This window comes from Erinaceus europaeus, chromosome X, assembly GCF_950295315.1.
Source record: "Erinaceus europaeus chromosome X, mEriEur2.1, whole genome shotgun sequence".
In the NCBI taxonomy this organism is placed as follows: domain Eukaryota; kingdom Metazoa; phylum Chordata; class Mammalia; order Eulipotyphla; family Erinaceidae; genus Erinaceus; species Erinaceus europaeus.
In genome coordinates this window covers 35837936-35862310 of record NC_080185.1, presented here as the reverse complement: position 1 = coordinate 35862310, position 24375 = coordinate 35837936, and the positions used below count along the sequence as shown (strand labels likewise).

Below are 24375 nucleotides of genomic sequence, written 5' to 3'. Positions count from 1 at the left end.
TGGGTCACAGTCCTTTGGTGGTGGGATTGGTGTTTATGTACACTCCTAGCAAAATGTAGACATACAAATCAGTAGTTAATATGAGAGGGGGAAAATCAATTGTATGTCTCAAAGTTTCTCAAAACACAACCTGAATCTTTTTAATATATAGGCTGTGTATTTGATATGCGGACTCTCTCAACAGCCTAGACCAAGTAGATTAGAAGCATCCAATAGCACAGCTATATACAAGATACTGGATACTGTACAGCAAACCATAACAAAAGGACTTTTCAAAGTTAACCCAATTAACAAATAATGTGATGATAACATTAACTATGATTGTCTTTTTGAACCCTACGAAAGCAGGAACCTCACATCTCCACTATAGAGCCCCTACTTCCCCCAGTCCTGGAACCCTTGGATAGGGCCCACTTTCCCGTATGCATCTCCCAATCCAAACCAAATAATATTGCATCCGCCGATCACAACCTAACCAATGCAACGATTGCCACCTCAACATGCTTCACCTCAGACTGTGTCCAGAGACTTTACGTGTGGAATGACAACCCTTCAGCTTCATTACTCGGGTGAGACCTTTCCTTTTATAATACACTCTAATTTCATCTCAGGTAGTTCACTTTCTAACAAAGTCCCATAACCTAGATATACACCAGTTTCTGTGAGAGAGAGCTTATGTGCACACGTATCCATAAACTACTGCAAAATATATACCTGAAAGCAGTTGTACACTAGAGTTTGCAGTGAGTACCTCCCTAACACTTCCTCTCCACTATTCCGAGTTGGGATCCATGATTGCTCAACAAATTGTTTGGCTTCGTATGTTAACTCTCTTTTCAATCACCAGGTTCCAGATGCCACCAGGATGCTGGCCAGGCTTCCCTGGATTGAAGACCCCACCAATGTGTCCTGGAGCTCAGCTTCCCCAGAGACACATCTTACTAGGAAAGAGAGAGGCAGACTGGGAGTATGGACCGACCAGTCAATGCCCATGTTCAGCGGGGAAGCAATTACAGAAGCCAGACCTTCTACCTTCTGCAACCCACAATGACCCTGCGTCCATGCTCCCAGAGGGCTAGAGAATGGGAAAGCTATCATGGGAGGGGGTGGGTTATGAAAATTGGGTTGTGGGGATTGTGTGGAGTTGTACCCCTCCTACCTTATGTTTTTGATCTTTAATCCTTTCTTAAATAAAAAATTTAAAAAAACGAATTTTGGTGACAGATTTAAATAAGGCACACAGAAAACAAATGGGGGGGTGAATTAAAAAGATAAAATGTTATGATTCTTTAAGTAATGGATTTCATTTTATATTTGATTTTATTTATTTTATATGAGGTAGGAAAGAGAGAGAGGGGAGAGAGAGAGAGAAAGAGAGAGAGAGAGAGAAGACACCATTCTGGTACACGTGGTGCTTGGGATTGAACTGGGGAGAGTCAGACATGCCACTTCCATATTCCATCAGTTCAATTATTTTATTAACAGAAAGTAGCAAGCTTTGACTTGAAAGAGTGACTATAAATGACTATAGCTTCAGTTATTAGCATCTAGCAGCAACATTTATTATGATCATGCAAGCCCAAGCTATAGGTTACTGGATAATCACATGACAAAGTTTTAATGAGTGAGTCCAGATGATTAAATAGTTGAAAAGAGAAAAATAGAAGCGGTCTTCTTTTTTTGTTGTTGTTGCTCAAAACACCAAATTCCACTCTAAAGGCAGAATATTTCTTAAATTACACATGGACTTCTAATTCCTGAAGCAAATTCTTCATTAAAGTGTTCAAATGCATATATTACAGTGATCAAATAATTGGGTTTCCCCTTGCCTAAACTTCATGAGTGCTAAAACAGTACTGTAGGTCTCTCTCTCTCTCTCTCTCTCTCTACCCCCCCCAATGTTTCTGTATCTATCCTACATAGTTAATATTTGAAGGCAACTTGATTTTTCAAAGAGTTTTGTACTAAATATAATGGGGACTATAGATGTTCATCTAAGTATACTTTGTTTTTCTGCAACATTACAGGTTCTTTAAACAGTGTACAGTTACCTTTTACTTTGTGGGTGCAGTAATAGCTTAGATAATTGCCTGTTGTTTTGTGGGTGTCTGCCTATGGAGTATCTATGAGCCTTTGGTTGCTTCTTTCCGTGTGCATTATCTGGAGTTTCTGTGAGTCTCTGGGTGTCTAGATGTTTTCATATCTGTGCTTGAAGAGAAGTCAGCCCTTTTACCTGTACATCTGGGTATGTGTCTAGGTGTGCCTTTGAGTGTCTCTTCAGATGTCTGTGCTGAAATGAGTTCCTGTACTCAGTGGAATCATTCTCTGCCAATGCTCAAGCTTAGAAGGAGCAATAATAACACAAGTACCTGGTCTCCAAAGGTATGTTGCTATTCAAAACCCAGCTGTTATGCAGATGAACTGAATCTTGTGTACTGGTTGGAGGAGCTGGAGCAGCTGGGCTGGGCTGGCTGCTGGTAGTCATTGATCTCCTCTGAAGAGAGTCCGCTGTAGGGGGTGGCTTCCTGGCACAGGTGCAGGCATGCGGAGGTGGTGGTGGTGGTGGGAGGGGTCTGAAGGTGAACTGGTTGTGTGGGCTGCTCTGCACGTCTAGAGAGGAGAGAAGAAAACACAAAATAGAGATTCATTCTCCCAACTGGCAGTCAGGAAAACACAGCATAGCAGTCTTATCAGGATTCAAAAATAATATAACCTGCAGGGTGGTGGTGGGGGGGGGCATTTCCAGTTCAGTATATCAGTAAAAAAATGTCACTTAACTTATAAAAAAAATGTGCAGCTAAAAAGTAAATGAGGCCTCCTCACACAGTTTGTCATAGTTTCTGCTACTGAACAAATAAATCATCACCAAGACACTAAATCCAAAATAGAAGTGAACCAATTCCCATCAGTTGCAGAAGTCTCACTTTGGAAAATACCAGTAAAAGGCACAAATTTGGTTCAAGAAAAATCAGCTGACACATCAGACAAAAGTATCAGGCCACCTTCTGGTTTACCTCAGGAAAGGATGCTAGCCCACCTACACAACAGCAAATCCATCCTTCAGAAAAATGACTCACAAGCGAGGAGCTGAAATGAATGAAACTTTAGTCTTTGCCAACCACCCTCTCCAAAATTCAAGTGCCATTTGTAAGAGGTTGTAAGACTTTTGTATGTATATTCACTATAGGCATGCTAAAATACAGTCCATACCCCACTCTCCATGCTATAATTTTCTCAGAGCTCTGCCATATTTGCAGCAGCTCAGGCAGCAGGGAAACTGCATTTTTGCTAGTTTGCAAAGGGTGTAGCCTGGGACAAGTGACCTCAGACTTCTGTTGTTGCTATTGTTTGGTATTTCCCCACTGTTTTCCTGTTAGGCATGTGAAGACAGTGAGTTAGAATTTGACCCATGAGAAATACCCCAATTAAGCCCCTTTGAAAAGAAATCGCTATTGTAGCTGATAGTTTCTCTCTTGAACAGGAGAAATATAATAGATGTCAAGTGATTTCTTGTAACACTAGCATGTTCTGGATAAACTTTGTAGACAACATGGCTTTGTCCCACCTCCCAAATGACTGAGAGTTGAAAAACAGAGAAATGCCAGAGGCTTTCAATGCCTAGCAAAGGGCTCAGTTGTTTTGTGCTGAGACTCACTTTATAGGGACTGATCACAGGGAAAAAAATCACTCTTTTCAATCTTTCCACCTCAAACTTGAATTTTTAAGAAGTGCATGGTTTTCATATTTTAAAAATGACACTAGTACTCCAAGAACATGACAAATTCTGGGCTATATTTTCTGGTATATGTGTCTCTCTTTTTCAATAAACTTGCTATATGAAAAAAATAAACTGTAAAAATGATAGATAGGGAAAGGAGCTGTGATCACTCATTCTACATAAGAATTCCTTTAAGTAGTCAGCTACGCTTGTATATTTAAAAGGAAGTAAAATGCTTCATGAATTTCCTAAATCAACCCTTATTATTCCAGGCTCACCCCAAATCCCATATCCACTAAAAATATCATCAAAAGTACTTAACATCTCGTTAATCTTTTAAACCTCTAGATTCATATGCATAACTATAACCAGAAGCATGCTTTCCACCCTTGAGAATTAAAGAATTAAATCCTGGAACCCAAAGGATCTTTGAGATTCTCCCATTTATAATATGAAAGTAACCTTCCTAACAAGCTTATCATATAAAATGTTATTGAACAATGTATGTCAGTGACCATTTGTTTACAGAAATTTCATAACAGTATAAAATTTTAATATGGGGGGAGTCGGGCTGTAGCGCAGCGGGTTAAGCGCAGGTGGCGCAAAGCACAAGGACCGGCATAAGGATCCCGGTTCGAACCCCGGCTCCCCACCAGCAGGGGGGTCGCTTCACAGGCGGTGAAGCACGTCTGCAGGTGTCTATCTTTCTCTCCTCCTTTCTGTCTTCCCCTCCTCTCTCCATTTCTCTCTGTCCTATCCAACAACGACAACAACAATAATAACTACAACAATAAAACAACAAGGGCAACAAAACGGAATAAATAAATAAAATAAATATTTAAAAAAAAATTTAATATGGAAATGAGCCTACATAGGGATCAACTAGCTCAGCCCACCTCTCCTCTTTTTCATTTTTCAGATAAGGAACCCAAAGCTCAGAGAGGCAATAATTTGCTCAGAGTCATTCAAATTGTATAAATTGCCTACCTATACCCCCCTACTGAACTTTTTTCATTGACTATGTTAGAAAATAAATGAATTTGTTCTCTTTCTATAATTTTACTATTATTACCATAAATTTGGCCCCCAAATTTACAGTATTATAATATTCCATAGTTTTGCCTTCTTGTTCCCAAGACACTATGATTGTACTAGACTACAAAGGTTTGACTTAACATTGTTTGACTTTACTATGGTGTGAAATCTATGTGTTTTCAGTGTAAACTGTATACTAAATCTTCACTTAATAGTATCATTTACAAATTCTTGAAAACATGGCTTCAAGTAAAATCACATAGTTAAACATATTTTATCATAGGCTGATTGAAGTGAATAAGAGCTGAGATCCTATGACATGTTTCTAATTATAAATACCACCAAACTTCTAAATAAAGACTCCAAATATTTCTCACACTAAATAATAATATGAATTTTGTCCCCTGTTTATTTTACAATCCTTTCTTTCCAGATCAGGATCTTTGGTGACCTAAGACTCCTTGTCAGCTCAAAGCATAAGGTATGACCCAAAGCTGGAGTAGAATCCTATACATGTATCAAATACACTCAGGGATGACTGAAGCATGGCAATAAACCTTACATGCATGTCTTTGGGACATGGAAGGAAACCTTAGTATCCAGATAAAACCCACATAAGATAGTGGGAAAACATTCAAATTTCACATAGACAGTGGCCTCTAGCCAAATTGATAATCCCTGCCTCTAATAATTATAATTAAATTATAGAAAATAAAATGATATTATTTAATGACCTGATACACTGCTAATTATGAGTTTCAATTCTTTCCCTGAGCTAACAATATGCAGTATGTAGTAACATACTCTCCTATGAAGCTAGGCAGTAACAAGTCATAGCTTCCTGTAACCAACAATAATAGAAGGGAAAAACAAACACTGTTTTACACCTTCAGTACAGTATTCAGTAACTCATCTGAGGTATTTAACATTTTATTATAAGATAGACTCTGTGCTAGATAATTTTATACAACTGTAGATTACCATCAGTGTTCTGAATGCATTTAAGATAGGTTTGAATTAAGGTATGATGTTAAATCTACACAGAATTGGTACATATCTATGAAAGAAGTAAAAAAAAAAACAGCCAATAAAAAAGTGGACTAAAGAACTAAACAGATGTTTTTCTAAAGGGGAGATACATATGGCCCACAGACAGATGAAGAAATGCTCCATTTCACTTATCATTGAAGAAATAAAAATTAAAATTACTTTGAGATACCATCTCACACCTGAGAGAATGGCTTCCATCAACAAATCAGCAAATGGCAGGTGTTGGAGAGGTTGAGGAGAACAAAAGGAATTCTACTACATTGCTGCTGAGAATGCAAATTGGTACAGTCCCTTTGAAAGACTGCATGAAGAGTCCTTAAACGAGTAAAAACGGAATTACCTTAAGATATAGAGATAATCACTCTTAGGTACATATCCAGTGAACAATCGAACACTTATTAGAAGGGATATATGCACCCCTATGTTCATAGTTGCATTACTCACAATAGCCAAAGAGTAGGAACAGCCTAAATGCCCGTCAACATATGGCTAGCTAAAGAAGTTATGGGATATATATTCCATGGAATATTACTTTGCAATCAAAATAGTTGATATCGTGTCATCTGGGTATGGAACTGGAGATGATTATACTTAGCAAAATAAGTAAAGAGATGAAAGACAACTACTAGATGTTTTCACTCATGTGGAATATATAGATCTAATTTATTTGAACTTGAAAAAAAAGAAGCAAGCCAACTATGAGACTTGTGAGAACTATGGTGGTTATCTTTGGTAGATGGGAGGGTGGGGGCACAGAAATTTGGTAGTGGCTGTAGTGTGGAACTATAATCTTAACAATCCTGGGACTTGCTATTAATAACAAAGTTTTTAAAATATATGATGTTGACTAAATTATACTTCTTAAATTCATTTCAGTCCTAATGGTACTTTCAAATTATGATGGTCTTACTGTAACATAACCCAGATTGGGACATAAACTCATCAGAAGTTGAGGAAAATATACACGCTTCTTATAACAAAATCATGTATTTATCTTACATGCTACACTACAATGAGCAGTGCAAGGTACAGAGGAAGATTCTTAAAATCTTGAATGGAAAAGTATTTAACTTTCTCATAGGGCCCAGATGTTAACACACCACACACACACACACACACACACACACACACACACACACACACACACACACACACACACGTGCATGCATGCACACCCTTGCTCTCCCTAATCCTCCTTCCCTCAATCTTTCCTTTTGTATTGAGTTGTAGCCAATGGGTAGCTATTTGAAAGTTCTCAAGTATTTCTCTTGTAGAATTTGCCACCACAATAGATATAACTTTTCAATGAAGAAAACAACCACTTAAAATCCCATATAACTCTATTTTTGTTACTTATTAATGTATTTTACCGACAATTTCCCATTATTAACAGGTTTTCCTCTACCCGAACAACTTTTTTGCTCCTTAGCTGAAGATAGTGATATATAAGCTCAGTTTTCCTGGAACTTTCCCAGGAATTCAGAAGGTATATAAGTTACTAAATGTGTTTAATGTTTTTCTCACATCAGTCTTTTATCACAGTAAGATGCAGCTCAAGGAGAGATTTCCTTGAATTCTCTGTAGAAAAGGAAAAATGAATTTCTTCCTACCCTTCTATGTTATAGGACACATTTTACTGTAATAAAAGTCTGATAGGGAAAGACAACTATACCGTAAAGATAGTGATTAAAATAATTCCTCTCAAGATATGCAAAGATCAGCAGTGACACTGTCTACAGATTTGCCACCTAAGCCCATTAATTTAATGATGCAAAGGGTGGGGAATCTAGAGTTAGAAGAAAAAGAACATGGTTTTTGGTCTTACGTTCATAATATCACCAAACAACACATGTGGCACCTTTTAGCATAATCAGCAGGTCATTTCTGTGGTTACAGTTTCTTCCCTGCTACAGTGGAAGAGAGGGGACACAGAAATTTGGCGATGGGTGCAGTGTGTAATCTTACAGTCTTGTAACCCACTATTAATCACAAATTAAAAACAATTTAAAAATCGAGTAAGGGAGTCGGGCTGTAGCGCATCGGGTTAAGCGCAGGTGGCCCAAAGCACAAGGACCGGCATAAGGATCCCGGTTCGAACCCCGGCTCCCCACCTGCAGGGGAGTTGCTTCACAGGTGGTGAAGCAGGTCTGCAGGTGTCTATCTTTCTCTCCCCCTCTCTGTCTTCCCCTCCTCTCTCCGTTTCTCTCTGTCCTAACCAACAACGACGACAACAACAATAATAACTACAATAATAAAACAACAAGGGCAACAAAAGGGAATAAATAAATAAAATAAAAAATATTTTTAAAAAATCGAGTAAGTTTCTTTTCAGTGAAATTGCTCAAAAGACAGGCCCAATTATGATCATGTGGATTTAGTAGTTGCTGTATTTCCTGAAAATATTCTCAACTCCCATATTATTACAAGAAAGTGATAAAAAGTGAACTTCATTGAAAAGTAACATTATGGCATCTTGGTAATATACCATTTCAGTTGCTGGTAGAACTGCTTTGTATGGTCATTTTGATTATATATACAATATGCTCATATATTTCTTCTGATTTATATCTATTTCATCTAATATTTTTGTTTTCACATTTTAAACATGGAGAACTTTCCTTCCATGTTAATATCGTCTTTAAACAGTTTTACAATATTGAATTGTTGCACTGAGTAGAATTCCTCTGGACCTTAAATCCTAATGAAATAAAAATGATCTCTACCTCATTCTTTTTTTTTTTCCCCAAGAAAAAAATATGGGAATTCACTTATTTGCTCCCAAATGAGTTAATTTAATCCTTGGCTTCTGTGAAATGGGATTTCCAAACATTAAACACTAATGAAAATACATTTGGGTTCAGTGTCAGGTGTTCTACAGTAACAACTCCAAAAGGTTGAGTCCCATGCACTCACTTCCAAGTGTATCTGGCAAAGATACATTTGTACAGTGTGCTCAAGAGATATTCACAAGGGAGAAGAGGGCAGTGGTGGTTATGCAAATGTGGTTATCTAGACATAGTTATAAAGCTTTGCTAGAGTTAATTAAGTTTTCAGATAGATCTTAGTCACAAAACATGCTTGGATAGGGGTCAGTTTTAGACTGTTGAGGTCCTCAAATAACTGTGGTGGTTCACTTCCTAACAAAGTCCCAAAATCTAGATATAGACCAGGTTCCAGGAGATAGAGCATATGTTCACACGCATCCATAAACTAGGGCAAATATATACCTGAAAGCAGTAGTACACTAGGGTTTGCAATGAGTACCCCCCAACACTTCATCTTCACGATTCCAACCTATGGGACCATGATTCTTCAACAATTTGTTTGGCTTTATATGTTAACTCTCTTTTCAGCCACCAGGTTCCAGAGGCCAGCAGGATGCCAGCCAGGCTTCCCTGGATTGAAGACCCCACCAATATGTCCTGGAGCTCCACTTCCCCAGAGGCTCACCCTACTAGGGAAAGAGAGAGGCAGACTGGGAGTATGGATTGACCAGTCAACGCCCATGTTCAGTAGGGAAGCAATTACAGAAGCCAGACCTCCCACCATCTGCAACCCACAATGACCCTGGGTCCATGCTCCCAGAGGGATAGAGAATGGGAAAGCTATTGGGGAAGGGATGGGAGAATGGATGGCAGGAATTGTGTGGAGTTATACCCCCTATCCTATGATTTTGTTAATATCTCCTTTCTTAAATAAATAAATAAAATAATAATAAAAAAGAAAATATCTGAGAGGGGAGGATTCCTCCAAATCGTATTTTGAAGGCATTTTAAGAGGGGGAAGAGCTGTTCCTACACATATAAGCCTTAAAAACAACATTCTTTGTCTCAAAGGGGAAGTGGGAAAGGAAAGTATTCATGCATAGATTTTTTTTCTTTTTGGTAAATAAACCTTATTTTGGACAGTGTGCTAGAGAAACTTTTCACCAAGAATCAGAATATCTCTTCCTAGGAATACTAGGTGGGATTTAGAGAGTTTGTCCTTCATATTGCATTAACACACATAGTCAATTCAGCTCTAATGTTTACATTTCTAAAATTCACTACATTGTGAAAATTCATGAATAGGAAAATATTTTGTGGTGAAATGGATGTGGGACACAAGACTTAAAATGTGATTGTGACAGTCATTATGAGGAGGGTTGAAAATTCTGAGTTACTATAAAGTGGTAGAAAAGAGGTTATCTATATCCAGTAGAATGTTCTAAATTCAGGTGTGGATGGGTAAAATCCCTACACTAAGATAACTGGTAGATTTCTCAGTTCATACCATATGTATATATATGATGTTTTCTTAACTACACAGCTCATTCTGCTGTGTGCAATTTTCTGCATTCACCTAATATTTTTAACAGATGGGATGCAAAATTTGACTTACATTCAAATTCAAATTGTTCTCAACTATACCAATACATGAGAACAAATTAATGTTTTCAAAATAAGCATTAGAGCAGAACTGACTGTACACACAAACTTATTTTCTACAGTTGTTAAAAATAAACATTGTCATTAATAAGGGAATGGCAACATAATTTTTATTGAAAAAGTTAACCTAACTAAACATATGCTAGCTTATTCAAGATAATGAATTGGTCACTATTTTCTGTTGTGACACCATAACAATATTCCCCTTTCAAATATTTTTCCCAGAGTAACTATGTAGTTTGTACTGACAAAATCATCACATAGAATCCCAAGACTCTGAAAGAATACATGCCACAGGGAATATAAAAACATGGCTCAATTTCCTGACCTTAGTTTTTGTTTCATTATTTATTGATAATTAGCCTAAAAGGGTAGGGGAGTAATTCCACAATATTTTGTTTGTAACTGTAGAGTAGAAATTTCTCTGTAAACCAATTCTTTTCCCAATTCACTTGATTATAAATTCTGATCTCAACAGATAAAAGGACATTTATTTCATTTTGTGAATTTTCATACATGTAGCTGTAGAAGTGTATTTTATTAAGGGATATACCACGTCGCAGTTCTAGTGTTAATATAACGTACTAACTATGTATAGCATTGCCTTTGTAAAATCAGAGAATTTTAAGCAGGTTTGCCATCATCAGGCCCCTTCTCTGCTGTTATTGTCTTCTCTAGTGTATGATTTTCTCACAGTTGTACAGTGGTACCTCATTGTTGTTTTTATTTGCATTTCCCTAAACATCAGTCACTTTGAGCATTTTTTCATACACTTGCTGGCCATTTGGACCTCTTCTTTGGAGAAAATTCTGCCCATGTCCTCCCTCAACTTTTCAATAGGGTTGTTTGTTCATTTATAGTTGAGATTGGTGGATTCTTTGTGTATTTTGGTTATTAGCCCTCTGTCCGATGTAAACTACATAAATATTTTCTCCCACTCTGTGGAAATCCTCTATTATGGTGGTTATTCCTTTTTCCACACTGAAGCTTTTCAGTTTGATATAGTTCCATTTGTTTATTTGTGTTTTCCTTGCAAGTAGATTTGAATCGGCAAAGATGTGTCTTAAATTTACATTAGTGTTCTGCCAAAAAAGAAAGAGAGAAAGAAACAAAGAAACAAATATAGAAAGAAAGAAAGAAGAAAGAAAGAAAGAGAGAGAGAGAGAGAGAGAGAGAGAGAGAGAAAGAAAGAAAGAAAGAAAGAAAGAAAGAAAGAAAGAAAGAAAGAAAGAAGAGAGAGAAAGAAAGACTATATTCTGAAACAAATGGACTCCAAGATTTTGACTAAAGGATTACGGCCTGCATTAGTATTTAACCATCTCTATGAAGATGTGTGAAACCATATTAATTGATGCTTATGAAGAAGACCTTGGTAATTTACACTAGTAAAGAACATCAAGACAACAAAAGTTCCTACAATAACTATGTATGTCAACTATCTAAAGGCCAATTACACGCTTTTGGTTATTTGGGTTCCTTTTCTGAGCTGTTGTCTCCTCTCAGAGGAGAAGAGATAAAGGGAAAAAGATTTATAAGTAAGAGAAGCAGTTTGCCAGTAATATTATCTATTACTACTAATTGTAAACTTATATTACTTTCTTATAGTACTTTCCTATCACAAGGAGGTTTCAAAACTCATAAGGAGGTAGATTATGAATTCACATATTATAGCTAATATCTATTAACTTCATAGTGCTCAATGATCAGCAAATTAGTCTAAGTACACCTGGCTGTAGACATCTCTGTTCCCAAATTATAATTAGTATTAGAGGTTTAAATAATATAAAAGTAAGGTCTGGTTAAACAGCTCACTTGGATAGTGAGCTATTTTGCCTTATATTTGACCTAAGTTCAAGCCCAGCCCTCACTGCATTGAGGGAAGCTTCTGTGTTGTGGTCTCTCTCTCTGGAAAAAGAATATGGATGTAAAAAAACTGATTTTCAAAGGAACACTGAGTAAACAAGTATACTTCTGAGCCCTGGCATACAATATACTATCTATATATGGTTGTTGAGTACATCCCTTTGAGGACTTTGAATGGTCCTCTCACTAAGCCAGCAAGTAAGAGAGCATACTCTATTAATTTTGTCATTTAGATTGATCTTTGTTAAAACTACTAGAAATAAAGGTCAGCAGTGCAACCCCTAGAATTCTTTGACATATTTGTGCTGAAACATGTATTTGCACTTCAATCTCTCCATAAGCTGATGCTTAGCTTCAAAGGATATGTTAGTCTACCTCCAAAACATCTAAAATTTCTATTTTCTAAGTCTCATTAATCTCTTCCCCTGTTCTCCAATGGGTTGTACAAGCATAACAATGATTCAAATAAGCCAGCTCTCCATCAACCTATTCCTCTCATTCTCTGTAGTATGGGAAATTCAACTGTGCTGTACGCTATATTAGATTTACATAGTGCAATTAGCCAATCTTAGGGAAAATGGTCAATATTCTTGCCAATACCTGGCTGGTTCGATATAGATTAAGACAAACAAATATGGACTTTACAACCCAGAGAAACAAAAGATCAGTGGCAAAATGCTGTTTTGCTTTAACTATTGCATACATGTTCAAACTACCCAATTTCCTAAGTTGTGAAAATACAAGATGGATATATATCTGCTTACATTTTCAGGGAAGTTGGGCAATGCTAAAAAAAAAAAACAACAAATAACTTTATTTGGTATAATTTGTGCCAAATGACAAATTCAAAATATTAGTGTATGATAATAATTAACAATTTAAATTACTTGGTCAAAGCCTTCTCCCTTCTAGTATCAAAGGAAACCCTATTATCCATTATGTACCATGAAATATAAAATAGATAATTGCCCTATTTTATCTTATGCTGACAAAGATGCTGTAGCTTCTATTATTAGGCAGTGAAGTATACAAAAAAGAAAATATAAAAAGTAATGATCCTTAAAAGTTCATATTATTTTATACTAAAACTAAAGTTATATGTTGGTATTTAACTTATTTTTAATACTCAAGTTCATTATTTATTTTCAAGTATGTAATGGAGGGTTATGCATTAATTGACAGTAAATCATTTAATAAATTAGCTAATAGTAGATATAATAGAATTTCACAAAGGTCTCATCACAGAGTTTCAATTTTACTAGACTGTTATAACTGCTAACCTTATATTTGTTCTAAAAGTCATGAATAAAAATTATTCTAGGGTGGGGGTAGATAGCCTAATGGTTATTTGTTGGTCTGCTTCTAATTCTGCTTCTAAGACCCCTTCTGTTTTGGTCATCACGTTAGGTTTGCTTGCATTGCTTAATGCTGTGGTTTATTTACACAATGACTGCTTTACCTGAGAACCTCCCTGCCTAGAGGGCATTGGTTTAATCCCCACTGGTTAGATGCACACTTGATACTTCCGAGCACATGCGCTTTTTCCTTCTCCCCACCCCCTATCCTATGTACTTCCTCTTCCGACCTGACTCTTCCACTTCAGGAAATATAAAGGACAAAATTTTCTAATGAATAGAGATTGCAGGAATTACAATATTACTCACAGACCGAAATCTTAATACAACTTTCTTTGACACTAGATAGATTGCACTGCATTCCCGTTCATCAGTAAAGATTGAACTGCGTCCCACTCAGCCACAAGTCCCTGGTCACTTTTCTCCCGCCCGCGAAGCTAGCCCAGCAGTTATGCAAAGAGACTCTCATGACTGAGACTCCAAAGTCTCAGGTTCAATCCCCCGCACCCCACCATAAGCCAGAGCTGGGCAGTACTCTGGTGTTTCTCTCTCTCTCTTTCCTCTCTCTCTCTCTCCCTCCCTCCCTCTCTCTCTCTCTCTCTCTCTGCATCTCTCTCAAAAATAAATAAAAAAAAAACTTTAAAAAATATTCTGATGCTATTTATGAAAACGGAATTCTGAATATTTGAAGTATGAATTATAAATACATTACAGCTGTGTGTAAAGTTCTAGGAAAAATATTTTTAAACTACCATATGTTAAATAATGAGGGCAAGTTATTTTAAGAAAAAGAAAAAGAAAAAACAAAAAGTAAAAAAAAAAAAAAAAACTCCCATGAATAAGAGCAAAGCATGGAAAACTAGAGAGGTTGTGGAAAATTCTAACTCCTCTAACCCATACTTCTCATAAAAAGACTGAAGAATAGTTAGTAATTATTTACACCATTATCTAACTGTCATTGTTTTGGGGAGAGAAAAAAAGTTATTCAATATCCTGAAATTTCTGTCCTCTCACCCCTACCTCTGTACAACATTATGAAAACAGGGAAGCCATGGACACTTAGTAGAGTGGGAGAAGAGTTTGATACCTGCATTTAGAATTGAACAGGTACAGAGCCCCCATGTAGAACAGTGGAAAGAGACAGAACTGTTACAGTAGAATAATACACACTCTGCTTTAACTGGGCTTGACCCTCACCTCTCATTCAGCAATTCTAAGCCAAAAGATTAAAACATACGAATGTTACAATTATTTGTTATTATAATAGAGGACATAAATTCACAGATAGTTTAAAAATTATTTTAAAAATGGTTCTTGAGAGTTAATTTAGGACTTCTGGAATGGAACTATGGCCATCTAGTAATGAAAGTTGGCTCTCCTTCATAAAACAAATATTACAACAAAATAATTCAATGAATTTCATCACAGAACAGTTTAATTCCCCCCAATTAAAAAAATGACCATCACTATCTGAATGTTGGTGTTTGTATGTGAACTGCAAGAGCAGCAGGGAAGGGAGAGAAGAATTCAAGCAAAAACACAATCCTGCTTTGCCAGCAGGTGCCATATTGGCATTTGCTTCAAATCCATGTGGCTTATTAAAAAGGCTCAACTGCCATAGAAACCCTAGTGAATGAGGTCAGACAATTCTGCAGGCAGGAAAGTGACTTTGACTTCACAGCAGAGTTCCCACTTTTAGGACTCAGTCTGGGAAGAGAAAGCAGTGTGAGATCCTCCTACCCTCTCTGCTCCCTGTCTAGGCCTCTGTTTAAGAAAATCAGGACCATAATACTGTGTCACTTTTCAAGATTCTTCCTCTCCCCTCTGTAATTCACATACAAAACAGAAATCAGTACTATCTACAGGCCAACAACAGAAACCAAAGCAGAGAGGTAAAATTAGGAAAACACTGGATCTGCAACACCAAAGTGACAGCCAGAAGATGATGAAGATCCAGAACTGTTATCATCAGAGAAAGAGGTTAGGAAACATATTGTCAGGAAGTTTGAAGAAACATAAAAATTATAACTTAATTTGGAGAAATGAGTTAAGAAAACAATCAGTGACTTCAAAGAGCCATTTGATAGGAAAGTGGAAAACTTGGTAACAGAATTATAGGGTGTGAAGGACACTTTAAATTCATTCCAGTGTCAAGTAGTAAGTCAAGAGAGTAGACTTAGCCATGTAGATGAGAGAACATCAGTAACAGTAACAAAAGACAAACTGGCCATACACTTTGACTTCAAGGTCAAAGGTTAAAACAAAAAACTATAGAATAATGAAGCTATTCTTTAACAGATTTAAACCTTTCTTAGAAAACTGAACATCAGAATTAGGGATCTCAGAAGAGAGAATGAAGGGAGCAGAAACCATGTTCATAAAAATAAAAATGAAAGAAAAAAATCAAATCTCAGATATAGTCAGAATGAAGATGTCAGGAAACAGAGTGAACTCTCAAATTCTTAAACCCAAATAATTCTACACCAAGAAACATTGTGAGCTTATTAAAAGTCAAGGGAAAAGAAAAAAAATGTACAAATCTGCCAGGGAAGAGTTGATTTAGGAGTATGTCAATAATAATGAGGTATCTCTTTTTTAATATTGATGACTTATGTATTTATTTATATTTAGTTTTTATTTATTTATTATTGTATAGAGACAGAGAAATTGAGAGAAGAGGAGGAGATAGTAAGGGAAATAGATAGAGAGAACACTACAGCCCTGCTTCACCACTCATGAAGTTTTTCCCTCTAGGTGGGAACCAGGGGCTTTGTACACTTAAACAAGTGCACCATTGCCTTCCCCCATGAAGTATTTAAATGAGTTTAATTTGGATATTATTTCCTTACTGTAAAAGGTGTTGGGGTTATAGATAGTGCTAAGAAGTGGGGGAAGGGAGATAACCCTGATCCTATAGGCCATGTTAATAGCTCAGTTCCATATACATATGCTTGTAAAATAATTCTGTGCATATCATGAGGATGATAAATATTTGGTATCTTACCCCCGGGAAAAAGTGAATGTGACTGAGAAAATAATTTTTATATGATGCTGTCTCTGTCTCTACTAAAAACCACATATGAAGAGCTTAATACATATAAATGATACTGAAACGAGCTGAAGGTCAAAACAGAGAATTATGACCTCGATGGCTGATAATCTTTATGGTAGTGAGCATCATAAATATGTCTTCATTTTTAAATTTTAGTATCACTTTGTTGAGAGAATGTTTATTTGTAAGATAGTTGTCATATTTACATATTACCTAAGATGGGGCCAATACATGTCACCCTCCACTAAACCATCAGCATTTCTGCCTTTTACAGTATACATAACTGAGAGACATTTCCTACCAGGTAGGGTCTAGGACATGATAATTACATAACAAGAAAAGAGAAAATTTTACTTTCCTTATCTTGCATTCAAGCTATGCATCTACTTGTCTTCTGTCAGAACCTAGATATGAATGTATATATTTCTCACACATCAAACCTGCAATTTAATTCTGTTAGAGTTTACAGTTGTGCTTGTTTGAAAATTAATTCAAAAATGTAAAGATTGAATTTTAATTTAATTCATTTATTTTAAACAGTATACAGCAACTGTGGTGGGAGAGACTTTTATGATTCCAAATATCTTACTTGAATTATTCACTTTTCTACCAGCTGTTTTGGCATTGTTTGGGCACAGCCTGTGTCTGAAGTTTTCTGCCTGAAATATTCATTGATTAATTCCCTAATTATTACAAATTTACATCTTCTTATTATTCTATGTGTTATTTCAGTGAGATGTGAAGTAGAACTTTTTTAATGGAGAGTTGCCAACATTAAGACCTTTTACTAAGTCTGCCATGTAAACTTTGCTTATGCTAAGCTATGTATATATAACTCATTTTATTTTTCTTTCAAAATCTGATTCATTCTCTCAGTAACATTACTGCTTATCTCTCTAGACTCTCTCCAATTTAACTAGATCTTTATTGTTCCCCAAACAAAATCCAATATCCTGGATGAACATCACCCAGAACACAAAATGTTATCTCACAAATTCTTTTGCAATATCTTTTCATATATGGTCTCAAAATATGTATAGGCTGTACTTGAGACTTCATTAACTGGGAAAAATGGCTAATCAAGTCATAAGAAGGCAGCTCAAATAGGGGATATACTGATGTATTGTTATAGATGTGTCTGTTAGTAGGTCATGAAAACTGTCCTAAAAATCAGTCAAATTCTCTCCTCCACTCTCTCAAGTCAACTAGGAATACCAAAGGACAACACATGGGACCTCAACAAGACAGGACTAGAACGACTTCAGGAAACCATCAAATCACTGGTGAGTGCAAATGTGTGGCTCCTGGTCGGAGAGGAGCCTAGGGAGAGATTAAGAGTCTGGTAAGAGTCCGGCAATTTAAAAGGTGAGACACCACTTCCAGTCTGTTTCACCAACAAAAAGACTGCTGAAGGGAGGAGAGGACTCCCCTAAGACTCACCAAATGCAACTGTGATTCTCCATTGCTACTGCCCTCAGAGGCTGGAGCAGCAGTGGGGGGAGGCCCAATATTGACTCCCGGGGACAGAGAACTAACCAGGAAACTCAGGAGAAGATCTATACCACCTGGCCTAGCAGTAGGGCTGTGAGAGAGCCTCTTTGCATAACCACTGGATTATCTCTGCCCCACCCTGCTTCATCAATTGCTCAGAAGTGAGAGATTAAGCAAAGAAGCCTACTTATAGTTTAAAAGCCCCCAGTCTCCCATAGCCTACAGGGAAGTAAAAGAACAAAAGAGGTTTTTAAGCCACTGAGTGGAAATCAGGGATTAAAGTAATATTGAAACAACTGTCAACTTCCACAACTGTGAACCCTTTAAGTACCTTACTTAGAAACAAGTCAATCCAGGCAAGAGTGATCAGTAATTTGAAAAGTCCTGAGAGAGGGAACATACTACATAGAATGGTTAAACCGGATTTTCCGGGGAAGATGGTGGACTGAGAAGCTGTTAGGCTTGATCTCTGATCACATCTTCTGGAAATGGTAGGATTTTCTGCCTTTAGCAGGCCAGTCAATAAGGGGTCCTAGCGGTGACACCAAGGAGGTGACTATAACTTAATATGGGTTAAGAATTAGAGTAGGGAAAAAAGGGGAAAAAAAAAAAAAAGGAAAAAAATTTTTTTTCTTCCTTTTAATTTTCAAGCATACCTCCTCCCCCCCCATAAACAGTCCTTTTTTTTACCAAATTCCTGTCCCAACACGGAGTATCATTAATTCTAAGTCTATACCCTTCTGAAACCTCTGGCCTTTCTTCTTTCTAAGTAGCCAACCTCTCCCACCTCACCCCGCATAGCTAATTAAATAATTAAAAATAAATACATTAAAGAAAAAAACCCTTTCCTTTCACTGCCCTTTTATGACTGTTCTTTTTCTTATCTCTTTCTTTTTTCTCTCTCTCTCTTTCTTTCTTTCTTTTTCTTTTTCTCATTCTTGTCATCCCTTCTTCCTTAATCCTACAGCTTCCAAAGTCACAGCCCCCAGCCCCCACACCAACAAACAGTGTGCGTTTTTGAATTCACTGATACACATTTGGGAATTTCCTTTCACTGCTCTTTGATTACAGCTCTTTTTCTTATCTTTTCCCTTTTCTCTCTCTTGTCTCTCCCTCTCTCTCTCTTTTTTTAATCTTGTCATACACTTCTTCCTTCTTCTTTGACTGTCTGAATTTGTGAATTATTTTGGAGAAGAAATCTGACTCAGAGTGGACTCTCTATGTGTGTACCTCTGCTCTAGTTCCCTTTCCCCTCTTGTTACCCCTAGAATATACAGTGGATAGTAGATTTGCATAACTCTCTATTCTTGCTATCCTTTCTTTCTTTTCTCTTTCTTTACTGGGATTTGGTTACTATTTTTTCACGGATTGGAGAAATTGTTTAAGTAACTGGTAACGATTAAACTACTTCAATACTTGCTTCAGTTGTTACTGTAATTCCTGAGGTTGGTGAGTGCAATTGTCATAAAGGTATTTAGTACAGGGTTACTTGTACTCAAGACACAACAACTGAGGAACAACAGACCATAAAAAAAACACATAAATAAAAAAATGGGTAGATCAAAAAACAAATAAAACTGCTACTCCAATGAATGAAGACAAGAGCCCAGGAGAAACTACAAATCAGCCAGAAGTAAACATAGATAAGTAAAGTATGCAAGCAATCATAAAATTATTAATCACAGAAATGAAAACAACATTGGAGGAAAGGAATGGCAGTATTAGGGAAACAACAATTGAGACCCCAAAGGAAAATACTGATTATCTTGAGGCAATTAGAGAACTGAAAGCTGAAATAGCTCTAATGAAGAAAGAAGCTGAGGCAAGGGAAAGCAGACTAACAGAAGCAGAAAACAGAATTAGTCAGACAGAGGATAAGTTAGAGAAAACGAAGAAAGAGGTGAAAGAGCTTAAAAAGAGATTGAGAGACATGGAAAACAGAGACATATGGGATGATCTCATAAGAAGTAACATTCATATAATTGGCCTGCCAGAGGAAGAAAGAGAGGAAGGGGAAGCAAACATCCTAGAGGAAATAATAGAAGAAAACTTCTAGAACTGAATAACAGAAAGGACATCAAGATTCAACAGGCCCAGAGAGTACCAAAAGAATCAACAGAGACCTGAAGACACCAAGACACATCATAGTCACAATGAGAAGAAGTAAGGATAAAGAAAGGATCCTAAAGGATGCAAGAGAGAAACAAAAAGTCACATACAAGGGAAAACCCATAAGATTATCTGCAGACTTCTCCACTCAAACTCCAAAAGCCAGAAAGGAGTAGCAAGATATCTATCGAGCCCTGAATGAAAAAGGGTTTTACCAAGGATAATATATCCTGATAGACTTTCATTCAAAGAAGATGGGGGGATCAAAACCTTCTTAGATAAACAACAGTTAAAGGAGGCAACCATCACCAAGCTGGCCCTGAAAGAAGTTCTGAAAGACCTCCTATAAACAAGAACATCACTATAATACTTGCAAAATATCAGAGCAAACAATTTTTTAGAACAATGGCACTACAATACATTAAATCCATAATATCAATAAATGTCAATGGCTTAAACTCACCCATCAAAAGGCACAGGGTGGGGGTATGGATCAGAAAACATAACCCAACCATATGCTGCTTGCAAGAATCCCATCTGTCACAACAAAATAAACACAGACTTAAAGTGAAAGGATGGTAAACTATCATACAGGCTAACGGACCACAGAAAAGGGCAGGAACAGCCATTCTCATCTCAGACACGATAGATATTAAATTAAATAAAGTAATAAAAGATAGGCAAGGACATTACATAATAATTAGAGGATCAATCAGCCAAGAAGACTTAACAATTATTAACATCTATGCACCCAAGGAGGGACCATCTAAATACATTAAGCATCTACTGAAAGAATTTCAAAAATACATCAATAGTAATACAATAATAGTGGGAGACTTCAATACCCCACTCTCACACTTAGACAGATCAACAAAGCAGAGAACCAATAAAGATACAAGAGAATTGAATGAAGAGATCGACACACTAGACATCTTGGACATTTTCAGACTCCTCCACCACAAAAAAATGGAATAGACCTTCTTTTCAAATCCACATAACACATACTCAAGGATAGACCACATGTTAGGCCACAAAGACAGCATCAATAAATTCAAGAGCATTGAAATCATCCCAAGTATCTTCTCAGACCACAGTGGAGTAAAACTAACATTTAACAACAAACGGAAAATTAGTAAAAGACACAGAATTTGGAAACTAAACAACATGCTCCTTAAGAACCACTGGGTCAGAGACTCACTCAAACAGGAAATTCAAATGTTACTGGAAACTAATGAAAATGAAGACACAACCTATCAAAACATTTGGGACACAGCTATAGCAGTACTGACAGGGAAACTTATAGCCATACAATCACATATTAAACACCAAGAAGAAGCTCAAATGAACGACCTTACTGCACACCTCAAGGACTTAGAGGAAGAGGAACAAAGGAACCCTAAAGCAACCAGAAGGACAGAAATCACTAAAGTTAGAGCAGAAATAAACAACATCGAAAATAAAAGAACCATACAAAAGATCAATAAAGCCAAATGTTGGTTCTTTGAAATATTAAACAAAATTGACAAACCCCTAGCCAGACTCACCAAACAAAAAAGAGAGAAGACTCAAATTAATAGAATTGTAAATGATGGAGGAGATATCACAACTGACACCACAGAAATCCAGGGAATCCTGCAAAACTTCTGTAAAGAACTATACGCCACCAAGCTAGAGAATCTGGAGGAAATGGAACAATTCCTAGAATCATATGCCCTTCCAAAACTGAACCAAGAAGAACTACAAAATATAAAAGCACCAATCACAGACAAAGAAATTGAAACCATTGTTAAGAATCTCCCCAACAACAAAAGTCCAGAACCAGACAGCTTCACAAACGAATTCGACAAAACTTTCAGGAAACAGTTAGTACCAATACTTCTTAAGCTTTTCTATAAGATTGAAGAAACAGGAATACTCCCTTCCACCTTGTATGAAGCCAACATCAACCTGATACCAACAGCTGATAGGGACAGAACAAAAAAGGAAAACTACAGACCAATATCTCTGATGAACATAGATGCCAAAATATTAAACAAGATCTTGGCCAACCGGATACAGCAACATAACAAAAAGATTGTTCATCACGACCAAGTGGGATTCATACCAGGAATGCAAGGCTGGTTCAACATCCATAAGTCAATCAATGTCATTCACCACATCAATAAAAGCAAAGCCAAAAACCACATGATTATCTCAATAGATGCAGAGAAAGCCTTTGACAAAATCCAACAACCCTTCATGCTCAAAACTCTACAAAAAATGGGAATAGATGGGAAATTCCTCAAAAGAGTGGAGTCTATATATAGCAAACCTAAATCCAATAACATACTCAATGGACAGAAGCTGAAAGCATTCCCCCTCAGATCAGGGACTAGACAGGCCTGTCCACTGTCACCGTTAATCTTCAACATAGTATTGGAATTTCTTGACTTTCAATCAGGCAAGAGAAAGAAATCAAAGGAATACAGATTGGAAGGGAAGAAGTCAAGCTCTCACTATTTGCAGATGATATGATAGTATACATAGAAAGACCTAAAGAATCCAGTAGAAAATTACTGGAAGTTATTAGGCAATAAAGCAAGGTATCAGGCTACAAAATGAATGTACAAAAATCAGTGGCATTTCTTTATGCAAACACTAAATCTGAAGAAGAAGACATCCAGAAATCACTCCCATTTACTATTTCAGCAAAATCAATCAAATACCTAGGAATAAAGTTGACCAAAGAAGTGAAAGAATTGTATGCAGAAACCTATGAGTCGCTACTCAAGGAAATAGAAACTGATACCAAGAAATGGAAAGATATCCCATGCTCATGGATTGGAAGAATAAATATCATCAAAATGAATATTCTCCCCAGAGCCATATACAAATTTAATGCAATACCCATCAATGTTCCACCAAGTTTCTTTAAGAGAATAGAACAAACACTACAGTCAGTTATCTGGAACCTGAAAACACCTAGAATTGCCAAAACCATCTTAAGGAAAAGAAACAGAAATGGAGGCATCACACTCCCAGACCTTAAACTATATTATAAAGCCATCATCATCAAAACAGCATGGTACTGGAACAAAAATAGGCACACAGACCAGTGGAACAGAATTGAAAGCCCAGAAATAAATCCCAACACCTATGGGCATCTAATCTTTGATAAGGGGGCCCAAAGGATTAAATGGAAAAAGGAGGCTCTCTTCAATAAATGGTGCTGGGAAAACTGTGTTGAAACATGCATAAGAATGAAATTGAACTACTTTATCTCGCCAGAAACAAAAATCAACTCCCAATGGATCAAAGACCTAGATATCAGACCAGAAACAATCAAATACTTAGAGGAAAACATTGGTAAAACACTCTCCCGCCTACATCTCAAGGACATCTTTGTGAATCAAATCCAATTACAAGGAATACTAAAGCAGAAACAAACCAATGGGACTACATCAAATTGAAAAGCTTCTGCACATCCAAAGAAACTATTAAACAAACAGAGATACCCCTCACAGAATGGGAGAAAGTCTTCACATGCCATATTCAGACAAGAAACTAATCACCAAAATATATAAAGAGCTCAGCAAACTTAGCACCAAAAAAGCAAATGACCCCATCCAAAAATGGGCAGAGCATATGAACAAAACATTCACCTCAGAGGAGATCCAAAAGTCTAACAAACATATGGAAAACTGCTCTAGGTCACTGCTTGTCATAGAAATGCAAATTAAGACAACACTAAGATACCACCTCAGTCCTGTAAGAATGGCATACATCAAAAAGGACAGCAGCAACAAATGCTGGAGAGAATGTGGGGACAGAGGAACCCTTTTACATTGCTGGTGGGAATGTAAATTTGTACAGCCTCCATGGAGAGCAGTCTGGAAAACTCTCAGAAGGCTAGACAGGGACCTTCCATATGATCCAGTAATTCCTCTCCTGGGTTTATACCCCAAGGACTCCATAACACCCAACCAAAAAGAGGTATGTACTCCTATGTTCATAGCAGCACAATTCATAATAGCTACAACCTGGAAGCTACCCAGGTGCCCAACAACAGATGAGTGGCTGAGAAAGCTGTGGTATATATACACAATGGAATACTATGCAGTTATCAAGAACAATGAATCCACCTTCTCTGACCCATCTTGGACAGAACTAGAAGGAATTATGTTAAATGAACTAAGTCAAAAAGATAAAGATGAGTATGGGATGATCCCACTCATCAACAGAAGTTGACTAAGAAGATCTGAAAGGGAAACTAAAATCAGGACCTGATCAAATTGT

General features: G+C 36.9%; 1 protein-coding gene across 5 annotated transcripts in view; it reads right to left on the bottom strand.

The window, feature by feature from the left end:
• Nucleotides 1-24375, bottom strand: part of TENM1 (teneurin transmembrane protein 1) — a 1227224-nt gene that overhangs the window by 537657 nt on the left and 665192 nt on the right. For all 5 annotated transcript variants that reach the window (XM_060183574.1, XM_060183578.1, XM_007524285.2 and 2 more), the window contains one exon: nucleotides 2370-2610. In XM_060183574.1, the coding sequence (XP_060039557.1) occupies nucleotides 2370-2610 (241 nt within the window). The remainder of the gene's footprint in view (nucleotides 1-2369; nucleotides 2611-24375) is intronic.